Source organism: Photinus pyralis, unplaced genomic scaffold (assembly GCF_008802855.1).
Source record: "Photinus pyralis isolate 1611_PpyrPB1 unplaced genomic scaffold, Ppyr1.3 Ppyr1.4_LG1, whole genome shotgun sequence".
NCBI lineage: Eukaryota > Metazoa > Arthropoda > Insecta > Coleoptera > Lampyridae > Photinus > Photinus pyralis.
The window spans coordinates 50,087,130-50,102,320 of NW_022170249.1; the positions used below are offsets into that span (position 1 = coordinate 50,087,130).

General features: G+C 34.7%; 2 protein-coding genes across 4 annotated transcripts; one reads left to right on the forward strand and one right to left on the reverse strand.

The window, feature by feature from the left end:
• Positions 1 to 8,966: 8,966 nt before the first annotated feature.
• Positions 8,967 to 10,569, forward strand: LOC116160212. Of its 3 annotated transcripts, none has more exons than XM_031473357.1 (4): positions 8,967 to 9,726; positions 9,817 to 10,184; positions 10,237 to 10,352; positions 10,400 to 10,569. In XM_031473357.1, the coding sequence occupies exons 1-3, from the start codon at positions 9,473 to 9,475 to the stop codon at positions 10,341 to 10,343; spliced, it is 729 nt and encodes a 242-aa protein (XP_031329217.1). In that variant the 5' UTR covers positions 8,967 to 9,472; the 3' UTR covers positions 10,344 to 10,352; positions 10,400 to 10,569. The 3 variants fall into 3 exon arrangements, with proteins under 3 accessions (XP_031329217.1, XP_031329218.1, XP_031329216.1); XM_031473358.1 differs by having other exon boundaries at positions 10,406 to 10,569; XM_031473356.1 differs by having other exon boundaries at positions 10,237 to 10,569.
• Positions 10,509 to 13,620, reverse strand: LOC116160211. The gene is made up of 9 exons (XM_031473355.1): positions 12,262 to 13,620; positions 12,047 to 12,198; positions 11,914 to 11,997; positions 11,828 to 11,857; positions 11,403 to 11,432; positions 11,293 to 11,346; positions 10,905 to 10,961; positions 10,796 to 10,852; positions 10,509 to 10,750 (listed from the first exon to the last, which is right to left on the reverse strand). Exons 1-9 carry the CDS (start codon positions 13,389 to 13,391, stop codon positions 10,572 to 10,574), a joined length of 1,773 nt encoding a protein of 590 aa, XP_031329215.1. The 5' UTR covers positions 13,392 to 13,620; the 3' UTR covers positions 10,509 to 10,571.
• Positions 13,621 to 15,191: the final 1,571 nt, after the last annotated feature.

A 15,191-nucleotide genomic window follows, 5' to 3' on the forward strand; every position in this document is an offset into this window, starting at 1 on the left:
ATATCTTCGACAAGAAATTGTACAACAAAGTAAACAAAGACCTAGTTTCGCTGATGATGTCTGTTCCCGTTTAATAAAAGACTTGAAAAACTTGTGGCAGAAAAGTTCCATTTGTGTTGTATCAGACCAACAAATATTACATAAAATTCGAGAATACCACGGTAAATATCGTAACATAATGAAACGGCTAAAAAAGGACGGTAAACTTAATAATTCAAAACAGGTTGTTTTATTTAGAGAATTGGCCGAGAAGAAACTCTTTGATATATCTTTATGCAAATGTAAAGACTTTTTAAGCTGTTCTTGTACAATAAAAGTGCCTGTACTTGAACGTGAATTTCTAACCGACCAAAGAACTTCGCGTAAAATGGTAATCGGTATAGTTGATCAAAAAACTACAAAAGTACTCGAAAAGAGATGGAAGCGTAAAAGTAAAACCGAGGAAAGGAGAATCAGGCATGATGAATATGATGATCAATACAAAAAATCTTTAATTGGCAGAGCATACCAGTCAGTGTCATCTAATCTAGAAGAAGAGACTTCAAACAGCAGTTCATCAGAAGAAAATGTCATTAAATTAGAAGACAGGGTCGATACTCCTTCAACTTCTCAGATGAGAATAAAACTACCAAGTGTAGCACAGGCATGTGACAGAACGGGTGTTTCAGATAGGACGGCAGCAATTCTTGTTAGTGCAGCGTTAAAAGATATAGGAATAATTACTACAGAAGATTCATCAAAAATTGTCGACCGCAGCAAAATTCGTAGAGAAAGGGCAAAAGCTCGATTTGAGCTCAAGAGAAAAGATAAAGAAGACGGTTCTGAATTGGTATATGGAATATATTTTGATGGAAGAAAAGACCAAACGTTAGTTCAAACTAGTGAAGAAGGAATTTTGTCCAAGAAACGAAGATTGAGGAACATATAGTCCTAGTTTCAGAACCAGGATCCAAATATATTGGTCATTTGACTCCTGCATCTGGCAATTCGCAAAGTATAAAGAAGAGCATTCTAGAATTTTTGGAGCATAATTTTGACGTTTCAAATTTGCAGGCTATAGGTTGTGATGGTACAGCAGTAAATACTGGTAATAAGAATGGAATTATTAGACAGCTTGAGCTTTCGCTGAATCGATCCCTACAATGGTTTGTTTGCCTATTGCACGCAAACGAACTACCTTTAAGACATTTGCTGCAACATTTGGACGGGAAAACGACTGGCCCAAAAGGATTTCGTGGCGAGATAGGAAAGCAATTAGAAAAATGTGAAACCTTACAACCTACAGATTTTAAAAGGATAGAAATTACTTTGACTGAAATTAGTGCTGATCAACTTAGCACCGACCAACAATACTTATATGAAATTTGTAATGCCATTTCAAAAGGTAACATCTCTTTGAACTTGTCGAAAAGGAACTCCGGGAAAATGGCTCATTCCAGATGGCTTACGACCGCAAACCGGATTTTACGATTATATGTCTCCACAGCGAAACCATCACAAAATCTAACTATTCTAACAGAATATGTCATGAAAGTATATGCCACCACATGGTTTGCAATCAAAATGCAACCATCATGTCGACACGGGAGCAAGCATCTATTTGGTATGATTGAAAAATCAAGATTTTTACCAGAAGATTTGAGAAAAATGATAGACCCAGTAATTCAAAGGAATGGCTATTTCGGTCATCCTGAAAATGTATTATTGGCTATGTTGGCTGATAGTCGCAAAACAGTGAGAGAATTAGGCCTTAGAAGATTATTGAAGTGTAGGAAAACAGCAAACCAACAAGAAATACGGGAATTCAAATTGCCATCTTTAAATTTTTATGCTGAAGACTACATTGATATGATTGACTGGCAGTCGACAACAATAACAGAACCTCCTCTGACAAAATGTATTTCCAATGAAGAACTAGAAGAAATGATTTTAGATGTTCCAGCTGAAATTGAAATTCTAAAATATCCATGCCACACGCAAGCAGTGGAAAGGTGCATCAAATTAGTAACAGAAGCGTCAGTTGCTGTATGTGGAAATACAGCAAGGGATGGATTTATAAGGGCACGAATTGCTTCTAGAGCTAGTTTGCCAGTATTCGAGACAAAAAGTCAATATCTTCAAGTTTTTAATGAAAATTAATCACAAAAGTACAAATAAGGGTGGGAGGGCGGTGGAACTCGATATGCAGCTACCTCCACGTGGTGAGTTCTGGGTTATTTCCATCAAAAATTACGAATTTTTTATGGAAATAAGCGAAGAGCTGCATCGCGGCTTTAAAAAATATTTATCTTTAATTTTTTAAATTTTAAGGCCAAATGGGCAGTAGAAGATGACAATATTTTAAGCCACTTTTTTTTTCTAGAATAGACCATTATATTAGGCAACTTTTCCACATATAGGTCAATTGATTTAAGGAATTTTTTTTTCGAGCCAGTTTTCACTCCACCCTACTGTACATTGATATTTTGACGTGGAAACGCGAATACCCGATTTTCCATATGGTGCAATAGAATTCCATTGAAGTTTCGACGCCATTACAATCAAAAACGCTCTACATATTTCTACCTTACCGACTGAAGAATTGACTGAAGAATCACCGCCATTTCATGTGAAACCGATATTTGAACTGCTGACCCAATTTTACGAAGTTCGTTGGCCTACGATTCATTCCTCCGAAACGCAAGTACTTAATTAACGAGACGTGTGGAGTTAGTACTGTGTAAATTTTTTTAATTAACGTTATGTATTTTGTTTTGAAGAACTTGCTCGTGTAATTTCTTTTGAATCGATAAGATTGCTTTGTCATTGAAGATAGATTTAGTTATTTTATTTGTACATTTTTATAGTATTTTTCTCTTAAAATTTCATGTCATTTTTTTGATATCTCATACCGATTGTGAAAACCAACCCTTAGTCGAACCAAATTTTGTTTTGTTGTAAAGTCATTTGAATTTTTGATTCTTTTAATATTGATTGCAATTCTACGTACAAGAATAACCATTCGTGTCTTACGTTAACCATTGCTTATGCGATATATTGTGCAACGCGAATCACTACCCTTCTTATATATTTTTTGTTTTTGTGTCTGACTGTTTCAGATTTGCAGTTTCGCGTCCTCTGAGCTCGGAAGGTTGCGACCGGAGTTCAAGGTAAATTTAGTTATTTTCGTCGTTTTTCCCTTTTAACGTTTGATTGCATTTTGGTTGTTGATACTAACGAGTTGTGATTATTACTTTGTTTGAAAGTCACTTAATGATTATAGCTCCGTTGTTTCTGCGGAAGCCCTTTTGGATAAATATTTCCCCAGGCTACGTGTTGGCTTCTCATTTGTTTTATTAGAGATTATTTTAAATTCCCAGTTTGATATAGATACTAGATCGATATATTACAGTGTCAGATTTGTGATATTTTGAGATCTTTGTTATTAAACTACCCGCATTTATGACATCAAATATTGTTTGTTTTCCCCATAATTGTGTATTCCTTTGAGTTTAGTAAGACGAGAACAAGGATCTCTTGGTCTGCCTTGTTCATCCCTTTAGTATTCCTCTCTCTCTAAATTCATCAAAGACTAAGTGGCGCCTATCCGGATTACTTTTACTGTTTCCTTCCCTTTTTGGCTTATTCGTGTGTGTATAGAAGAACCCCATTTTCACCCCGACCCACCTCTACTTTGCCTGAGCTTACCGTGTGCTTATCTAAGGTAATTTTGTCACGTTGGCCCAAAGTGAACGTAACATCTACATCAACATTCTTTGTACAATTCGGCAACTTTTCCAAACTTATCTTCTCTAACTAAGCTGGAATTGCCGCAAATTTGAAATTTACCTCCAAAACTTTTCGTTGAAATTGTTACAAAAATTTTGGTAGTAATTCATACGCGTGTAAAAAGGCTCTTAGGTGACAATCACCTATGCGGGAAAGTCAAATATGTAAAGTGAACAATTCATTGGGAGTTTGAAACCTCACACTTATTGCACCTTCAGTGTTTCAAGCAGGACCACATTATGTTACATATTAGGTAAATTTTATAATATCTAAGGAGTAAGGACACTCCGCAATATATGTATAGTTGACGATAACTTTATGAATCAGGACTGTTTATTAGGTAGAGACTTTATTTCTCATGAGCAAATCACTGTTACCTTCGAGCTAATGATGTTATAACAGAAAATATCTTGCTCGAAACTGAATTAATATTAATCGATGTAGGAAACGAACCTGATTTGAACTTGGATATGGGCGAAGATGATTGTAAAGGTAAGGTAAAATTAGAAAATGTATTTCGAGAAAAATATTTAAATGCAGTTCGCCTCGCCCTAAGGTTGATTTTGTGGCAGAAATTTGTTGGATCATCACTCCAAATTTTATTACAAACACGTAGGCTGGCATATTGTGATAGATTAAGAGGCGCAAAAATTGATTTCTGATATGTTGAGTCTGAACATAATTAGGGAAAGTTCATCTCCATACACATCACCGATTGTGTTGTGTTGAACTACAAAAATGGGTCTAAGAGATTATGTGTAGATTTTAGAGATTTAAATACGATTGGCGTTGAAGATTTCCTTTACCATTGATCGAAAACTAAATGAATCCAAAATTGTTTCATTAATTGTTGTTAAATGGAACGCATTGAAATTATTATTATAAAGGTTAATTGAATCTAACATAAATTTCTTTCCGTGTACCCACTTGTAATAATATACATACACATTTAGGTACATTCCAAATGTATCAAAATGATCGAATTTCTCTCCTTGTGTTGTTTTTTCTAAAAACGATGTAACCTTTTGTAGCAAATCATTGGCTTTGTCTATATTCGAAGCTTTACGTCGTTTCACGCTGGCAACAGAACTGCAGCCACTCGGTATAGATGTTGATATATATATATATATATATATCTGCTAGTAATTTATGACTTGGAGGAAATTTGTTTCATTTGGCGCAAGAAGTAATATATCCAAAATTGATCGGGAAAAGAACACTTGCCGCAGTATAGTTACTTTCTTTTTGTAAAAGTCAAGTAAACCCTACAGTGTTACCGAATAAGGCAAGTTTTTGGGCTAATTCTTCTAATTCCCGTGCATTTATCTGCCGATCGATTGCAGTGTACGGTTTTGCAGGATACATATCCTCGACTGTTTTTATTTTCACATTTTTTCACCGGCATAAGAATCCAATCGGCAACTTTCTTTTTTATGAAAGCAGTTAAATGAAATATTATATGTAGGCACTTTGAATGAAACTAAAACTAACACCGGTTTCAAAATTACTGTTTACGCATGCTGTATGTTTTATTTATGAAGGTATTCCACTATATATATATATATATATATGTATATATATAGATATATATATATATATATATATATATTCGGAGTTTACAGGTCGGAATTATAAAATACTTATGGCCCTTCCACGCCTTCCTATGTTTTATTGTTATTCTGCAATTTATTTGTAAAGGCACGCTCAAGTGTCTTCCACTTATTTTTACACTGTAGCAGTAAAATTATGTCCATGGGCTATTAATTTCTTGTTTAATTAACTCCCACATTTGTTTCATGGTTTTAATTTTTCTCTGTTCCACAAGCATTTTTGTTCTTCGTAACTTTCAACAAAAAATTTTGTAGGAGCATCCGACCACTCGGAGGGTAGGGTTTGCGAATGTAATTCGGATGTGACCTTAGAATCTTCGCAGTTATTACTAGCAACAATCTCTTGCATTAATTCGCAGTCTTTATGCTATGATAGCTCGTTCAAAAGAGAATTAAAAAATCTATCAAGTAATTTAAAAATCCAATATGGCGCCTATTTAACTTTAGGAAGTTGATAAATGTTCCTCAAAGGTAAATTTTTTGACATCGATTTTAAATTTGGCGTATCAAAGACAGTAACTTTTATATAAAAGTTTGTTTTTATATCTCTTGTACTTTCGATGATATAAGACATTAAAGGAAATGGCCAATTTTAATTTTTTTGAATTTATGTCGAACCTATACGACTTTTTGAATTTCCACAAGAAAATTTTAATTAAGCATCTAAAACTGCAAAACATTGCCCATTTAACCAATTCTCCTATCTTTAATAATAAGAAAGTTACCCATGCAATCCCACTCGATCTGGGACACACTGTGTATAAAATCCAATCCGAAATCACAGCAAGATAATATTGTTGACTAGCAAGCATGCACAAAAATGTGCCGAAGTGGTACCGATAGAGTTGCGCAACACTAACGCGGTTTCATTTAATAATACTGTAGGTTCGGTTAAACCAAATCGTATTGCGTGCATTGTGCTGGTACGCATTTGTGGCAGATATAGTCTGCTACATGGTAAGTTTATTTGTTCGAAGTCATGAGTTAAGGTGGAACTAGTTTCCTACAGTTATATCTTTGCATGGTTCTTTTTTTTTAAGGGGAAGGGGGATGTTGTCTGCTTGATTCGGCGATTCACTTATTAGTGTTGCTGTTGCACTCCGATTACTTGTAGTAACAATTTTATATATATATATATATATATATATATATATATATAAAATTGTTTTTCCCGAATTCGCCACATATAAAGATAATATTTTCTTCTTCATTGGAGGCTGAGGTTTACGCTAAGTTCTTATAACTTTCTTCTCTTTTTCATTACTCCTTTCAACTTCTATCTTTTGCTTTGCAGTTGTGCTTGTTTCAGCTAATCCTTCATCATTCAAAACTTGTCTCTTAACCATTTCAACTTTCTTTTTTTTCCTCCTGTTTCTGCACTCTTCTTTTTATTGGTTTTTTTCTTCTAACAAGAGTTTCATCGGCGTTGATGTAAATATTTCAGAATGTTGTTTTCGGCCTTTTCGCTTCTTGGAGTTTGCGGCTCCTGAATTTGATGTCCCAGGCAAGGGTAATATTTCAACAAAAGAGATTTATTTTTGTGTGCTTCTGTCAGCTGACTTCTCTCGTACTGCAGAGACTCGGAGATGTTGTTTCTTCCAAAAAATGATTAATCTGTTGGTTATTTGGTGTTCTCGTTAACTTCTAGTGCATTTTGACTGTTATTATGAGCTTCTACCGACCTACAACCGTAATCGTTTTCAGACATCAATGAGTGGTGATTGTCAACAATCAATAACACTGGATCTTCTTTATATGCCTTTACAGACGTCCGGAAATGCTGCAGCCATTCCAAAAGTATTGTTTCTGTGATCCAACCATGGTCCGAGCAGCAGTAGATAGCATTCGGGGGACCACTCTTCTTCGATTGGAGATTCATTCTTTGGTGCGCAAAAATAAACATCGGCGGCACATATGTGCCCGCTGCACTGAGACAAACACATTGCAGTTGTCTTTCCCTTCTGAACTTGTTGCAAAACCCACTCTCTTTTGGCCTCTTCGAGCGAATATCTTTTGCGGAACCTGAACCGTCGACAGTCCTGTTACATCTGCGTTATATATTCGATTCTTAGACCGGGCGCTAAAGGGTTTGAGCATGCATTGAAAGTCTAACGCAGTTTGACTTTTGATTATTGTTGGGAGCATATAGTAGATGAAGGATATCATTTTGTGTAGCATCAGTCAGCAAAGTCTCAGGTTCCTTATCCGTACAATTGGTTTTAGGGGGTCCTTCTATTTTTTCTTGTTCTAGATCTGTTTCTTCTGCAGGAGCAAACATCCAGTCGGGAAAAATGTTTGAAGGGATATATTCCTGTTGTGAAAAAACCCTTTTCCGCATTAGAAAGTGTGGCTGCCTTCTGGTAGGTATCCATTTTTAAAAAGTTATTTGCAATAAACCGAATCTTCTATTTTTGAATATGCTAGCCAAGTGAACCTTTTCAACCACACTGATTGAAATTTTTCATTTTGAGCATCAGTAGTCCCGAGAAAATTGTAATTTGGAAGAGAAGCCCACATGTTTTCCAATGTAGAAATAAGTTTTTGTTCGGAAAACTCTTTCAGTTTGAGTACAGCTATATCATTTTCAAAACTTAAAGAGTCTGGTGGTACCGGTGGTTAAGAGCCTATTTTTATTTAAAAAAAGTACTTTCTGGCTGTACTATACAATAACCTAACCTGAGTTTCAGTTTGGATTCCTGACAGATTAGATTTACTGCTTCCACCAAACGTCTCGCCGGTCCCGGTACTAACTTCCTCGTTTACTTTAACATTTTTTATATAAGGAAAACATTGATGATTGTCGCTTCCTTTTCTCCATCTTTACACTACACTAATCTAATTCTTATAAAAACGATTGTCACGAGTCACGAATATTTAGCGCTGCAAAACAAATGATTAAATTTTGGTGAAAACACAATGCACCTGAAAATAGTTCAAATAGATTATAGAATGCTCCTACGCAATACCGCCGCCCCCTTTCATCTCCTCTGGCAGTTGCCCATCGCCCGGGCACCTGAAGTTGCTTCAGGTTTTCTCAACGCTAGCGTAGGATGTCGCTTCAGAAACTCCTTCATCCATGTCTCGCCCGCCATTTCCGTATTGCAGTTGAATCTATTATTGCAATTATTTCGTTAGCTAGTTGATAGGTCATCTTTCGAAAAGCTGTCATTGTTAGGCCAAATGATCTTCCTTCCATGTCTGTTAAATATCGTACTAAATCTAACTCCTGTTCTTGCGTGAAAACTTTCTGAAATTTCCCAACCAATTTATCAATTTTAAAATTTTCACCATCTCCCCATTCTGCCCCAAGAGCATTAATAGCGACTGTGGCTAAATAAAAATATATGCGTTTGAACTAATAATTTGGTTTTATAGGGAAAAGGTGTCATAACAGAGGGACTTTCTTCCTATACAATACCAAATGCCAGTTAGTAAAATTAAACACACGGTTGTTTGCAAGCTCCGTAATTTGAAAGGTGATACTCTGTTCTTCTAAGTACGTATATATATATATATCGATATATATATATATATATACATATACGCAATAAGTAGTCACTTCCGTTACACAAACTGGCCGACCTGACTTCCACCAAAAGAAATACACCTAGATTTTTTTTCAGTCTATTAATAAGTTTAGGGGGATGTGCTTTATCAAGTTTTCTAAAGAGGGGAAGCGATTTCGCTTGTTTATTTTTAATATATATAATATATAACTGCAGTCATATTCTCTACCAATTCACTTCCGGTAAATGTGTAATATCTCTCTCGTTGTCACTTCCGGCGATGTTGCCACTACCTTTACTACTAACATTTGGGTAAATGCATTAACGTTTTACTCTATATTTTATAGTGAGTGTCATAATTAATTATTTTGGTGTCAACGAACATATCGCAAGGTAAGTGTAGGTACATGGGTTCAAGATGTACTGAGTCGATTATTGTATGGGATACTAATGTGAAGTGCATTTTCTAAGTTGCACATAATGATAAATTAAAAAAACGTTTCACCAAAATTTTTTTCACGTTTATAGGACTGTGTTCTACTGATTGGCCCACATTTCGTTATCATAACTGCAGTAGTGCTGTAGTCTATGTTTTGCAATGATTATGGTAAATTTGATATATCGCCATCCCCTAATCCAAACGGCTTTTGCATTGTAGAATTTTGTATGATATTATTATTTCTGCTTGGCTTTGTATTTATTAAGTTTTGTCCTATAATTGGATTTTTTTTCTGTTTGGGCATATATATTATTAATTGTTCTTTTTATTTATTATATTTTTCTCCATTTATGGCACTGTTCAGGCGTGCGGCAACAGCGACGGTCATTGGCACACCATGGGGGTAAGTTCTATATTTCATAATTTATAGGCATGTGTTTAGATTTTGTTTATGTTGTTTATAGTTTTTATATACTTAAGGACGTTTTTTTAGGTTAGAGTCGGATAGTGTAGTCGCTACATCACCTTTTATGCGCTTCATTCTGCGGTATTGTTCTAGCGTAGGGCATGATTCCAATATATGGGCATTGTTAGTGTATGATTATTATTATCATTACCATTGTCATTATCATGATCATCATCATGATGATTATCATACCATTATCATTGTCATTATTATCGTCATCGTCATGATCATTATCATCATTATCGTCATCATCATTATCATCATCCTCATCGTGATCGTAGTCGTGGAACATGATCATTATCATTATATTTTAATTTTGTCATATTTTTCTCCGTTAATAGCCCTGTTCCGGCGTGTGTTGACAGCGACTGTCATTGGAACACCGTGGAGTGGAGGTAAGTTCTACATTTGTTCTTTTTATTTTATTTAAAAGGTTTTATTTTTAAGTGACCGCAGCTGCTTTACGAACTCAACTTAACTTAAACTTCAGACCTAGAAGGACCAATAAAAGCTATAGCATATCCTGTTTAACACATCAAGGTTTCATACTATGATGCACGTGGGTAAGTCAAATTATGCCATTCGTTTTGCAGCTACCTATGTGTTGAAGATCTAGGTGCGTATCTACCAAATGTATATCAATCTACTTACTACCGCATAAGGTCTGTCGACTGTAGGTGCACAACATTAATTGTACTTAACTAGTAATAAAACAAACATTGTGGAAGAATAAAATAAAAATGTATTCTATTACGTAAAATAAAGGTAACATTTCTTGTAGTTTATAGTCCTTTTTTAGTTTTAATCAAATGTTGTAGCTTTGATTTGGTTACAATGACGCTTCTGTTTATTCCATTTCTTTCAAGAAATTCCTTTATGTCGTTCCCTGCTGGATAGGTACCTTTATTAATGTAGACACTGAACTCTTTTTTTAATAAATGAAGTTCCCGATTAGACCAATCTGGAAATTTAAATGTAGTAGTTAGCAAATTATGCTAATACTTACAGGTTCTCTGTCCACTTCTCTTTGGAACTTCAGCTACACTATCAGCGTCAATTAAATCTGAAAGCGATACCTATGTATATTTGGTTTCTTACTTCATAATCGAAAGTACCTGATGGTCTGTCCTGTACTATCCGAGATGTTTTTGGTGACGCATGGATCGGTAAATCTGAAAAAAAAATGTGTTTGGCTTAGTTTAATAGATATTTATGTATCAAGTACGCAAAATACCGTTTGAGCGAACAAATCGGTATTAAAGACGAGGCGACAGAGGAGCCGAGTCTATAATGAGATAAGTGCGCTAAAACGTTTTGCGTACGTGGTACATACAAAATTTTTTGGTAAAAGCTCTAAAAAAATAGTCTAAACTCTACCTATATGTTCTATCTGAAGTTATCACACTTTAAGTAGGCCGTTAAAGATTTATTTTGCGGACTCAAATGGATACGGAAAGTAACAATTTTGGAGAGCGTGTACCAAAAATTTATTTAGGTACCTACCTGATGGTATTTGCGGTACTGTCCGAGACCTTTCATTAGCTGCAACAGTTATATCTGAAAACGATATCAATTACATTTAAATTTCAATAAATGCTAGTTGGCAATGGTACCTGATGATAATTCCTCTTGGGGAGAGGAACCTAAAAGTATTAAATGTATAGATAAGTATTGTTTTAAATTAAGGGCCAGTTGTATAACGTCTGGTTGAACTTCCGGTTGAAATCAACCTGCGGTTGAACGTCAGTGATTGGATAAAATGTCAGCCATGATGAAAATAAGGCCCATGATTGACGTTCAACCGCAGGTTGATTTCCACCGGAGGTTCAAACTGACATTATACAACCGGCCATAAGAGAAATCCATTCCGCTACTACTGAAATAAAAATAACCAAAAAGCCGAAATATCCATCTATCAATACATTTATTCGCCAAATAAATTCCTTAGTTACGATTGTGCTAATGATGGCTTTATTGGTAGAATAGGTTATAGGTGATGGATATCTCGGCTCTTTAAAGAAATAGCATTTCTACTTACAGGGACTTCGATTTTCTCGATCATTCACATCTGAAAGTTCATAATATAGGTAAGTAAATGAAGGTTGTGGAAACAAAAAATAATACCATTAAATCCTGTATTTACAATCTCAATAGATCTTTCGTTTGCATAAAATCCTGGAGGCTCCTCACTTCTTTTATTTATTGTGCCTATAAATATTTTAATGTTTCACAGTAACTGAAATCTACCTAAATTTACCGTCAATTTTGTCTTCCTCCGCATATTCTAGGTTAAAATCTATATTAATCTCTTCCAACGACTTTCCTTTATATTCGATTGGCATAGATCCTTTCTCCATCATCATCAACAATTTTGACACCTTTGCAGTTTGGTAAATGTCAACCGGTAATCTAATACATTTAAAAAAGGTAAGTAGATGATATCTGATGTTTCAGTCGTTGCTTGTTACTTACTCATAAAACTCATCGTGAGTCTTTTGAGTATGCCCCATGAAATTTGCAAACTGTTTTGCCTCTTCTGGTTTTAAACTTAAAATTTGGGTTACAGTGGCAATCTGTTTCCGCAGGTTGTTACTTGAAATAGCTTTAGGGTTTTCAATTTGAATTTTTTTGCACAATGCCCGAATTGCCACATCACCTTTTCCCCATTTAATCGTACTGTCGGGCATGGCAAACACATAGTCATTGTTAGAGTCTAATATGTACTTGTTTCTCTCCGCTAATAAAACATTAATCATGTTTTGCAGTTCTTCAGGTATAAGTATGACAACAGCCCTCGAACCTTTACCGCTGTTGAGTACTCTCTTGTATTTTTGGGTCAATGATCTTTCCACATCCGTAAGTACATGGTCGAAATCTGTGTAGTTGCTCTTTTTATCTGATTTGTAGTCGCTGATCTTAAGATATTGAACGTCACCTATTCGGCGACGATTAAACAAAATTAGTAACGATAAGACACATTGTATTAATAATTTAAATGCGCGTTTATTCTCTTTTAAAAGTAGCTGGGATACGGAGTCATTTGCCAACTTAGTCACTTCGTCTCTAAACTTTTTCACGTCGCTCACCAATGGTAGTAATAGCGGCTTTTTCCAACGCTTTTCTTGAAGATCTTTATTAGCTAAAGACGAAATTTCTATGGTCCATCGCGATTCAACCAGTTTCTTAAAATTCTTAATATTCGTAAGCCAAACCTGGGCATCTTCCGCCGATTTACATCTGAAACCTTTACTTTGTTTTAATACCAGGTGTGTAAGTTCATCGCATGCTAATTTTAATGAGGTTCCTAGATGCATAGCCAAACTTGGAGTTTGAAATGACTTCTTTTCGTGGTCAAAACCACTAATCTTCCGAACTGCCATTAATACAGTATCGAAGTGTTTAGGATGCAATATATCTTTAAAATTAGCTTTATTATTATTGGTTATCATGCGAAAATTTAATAATATCCTTGAAAGTTCACGCATTCTATTACTGCATGAATAGGCCATTCTTTCACGCCTATGTTTTTTTAAATAAGACTCGCCAAAATTGGCTATTAAAAGATCCTTCTTCGCTTCAAAAGCAATGTCATCTGGTTTCATTATGTCAAACACCTAAAAAATCCTTGCTGTAGTCCAAATTCTAAGCTCTAGGAATTTCTTTTCAAGCCATAAATTGATAAATCTTAATATACATGTACAGGGTGTCTCTAAAAGGTCTGTACAAAGCGCTAGCATGGGTTCTTGGTATCAAAATAGGTCAATTTAACCCAACTTACCTCTATCCAAAAGTGCTTCGGTTAGGCGCTATCGACCGTCAAAGATCTTAAAAAAATCGTATTTTTTATGGTTTTACGGATGTGAATGTCTCATGTAAAAAGGGTCTTCATAATATCATTTTTTTAAATTGTAGCTGCTATGTAGATGGTAAAATACTGGCCATCCACATCTAAAGAGGTGTAAAACTTTTTAACGGTCATATTAACAGTTCTGAACTTTTACCCACAGTAAGACAGTTTAGTTTCAAGCATTTTTTGTCTCTTGATGAATTTCATTATCTGTGATGGTTTACGAAAAAAAAAAACTAAAATGATGCACGACATTTACAATAAGTATGAATGTTGCAATAGAAAATATCTGTGCAAGTTGGAAATAGAGGTAGGCTATGAACAATCGCATTGGTAGTGATCCCATTGCCATACATCATACCCCAGATCATACCTAAACTTATTTTTTTTTTTCGTAAACCATCACAGATAATGAAATTCATCAAGAGACAAAAAATGCTTGAAAATAAACTGTCTTCCTGTGGGTAAAAATTCAGAACGGTTAATATGACCGTTAAAAAGTTTTTTTATTNAATAGATAGGGTAGGTTTTTGTTTGTATTGAAATAATACAACCGATGTCATTACCTTTCTATTTAATGGTAATCTTTTTTGGATATCAAAGGATTTCTTAATTTATCTTTAATTGCCCAACATTATCTTAATCTATTCATATTTTAGATAATATTGACAGGCGTTCATCTATCATTTTATTTGTAGGAATTTGTTGCCAAAAATAAAATTAAAGAAAATGAATTGTAAGATTTTTGTGCGTTTAATTACAAAAGATAGCTTAATAACTTTTTAAACTTGAGCTCACTGTATGTACGGATAATCTTCGGAGTCGAAGCTTTCGAGATTGAATATTCCAGGGTTGGAGACAAGTTTTTTTGGCCTAGGATTTCGATAAGGTTTAAGGGCGAAAAGCAATAATAGAAAAAAACGAAGACAACAATGGTTGCGTTGCAATCTATTTTTGCTTTCCAAAATTTTATGTTCAGTAAAGATAAAGATTGGGAGCTTTTTAAAAGGCATTTTTTTTTCGCATTTTATTAAGTTAAGACGTTTTTCCACATTACCCATTTTGCTTTATTTAGGGGGGGTTGTATAGCAAAATTATAAACAAAAATGGATTTAGTTATAAAACACAGTGTGTTCAGTCATTTTTCAGATCTCTTCGTGCTTGGCGTTTCTTATATGTGATTAGAGGAGGAATTAGATGATTTTAAATCAAAAATGCCGTCTCTATAGTTTAAACCAATATCGACAACAAAGGTAACTTTCTTCAAAAAGGAACTTTTTGTAAATTTTATTTATAAATATCGAACAACCTTTTAGGTTACATATAATAATCAGCAAATAACTTTTAGAGTTCTTATGATTGCTTTTATCCAATGAGATAACATCCATGAACTGGAAGATGGATAAGTAAAGTTGTTTGCTTACGATCTCTTTGAACTTGTTGCTTATCAGATGTGATTCGAGGAAGAATTAGATGATTTTAAATCAAAAAGGCCATCTCTATAGTTTGAACCAATATGGTCAACCAAGGCAACTTTCTTCAAACAGGAACTTTT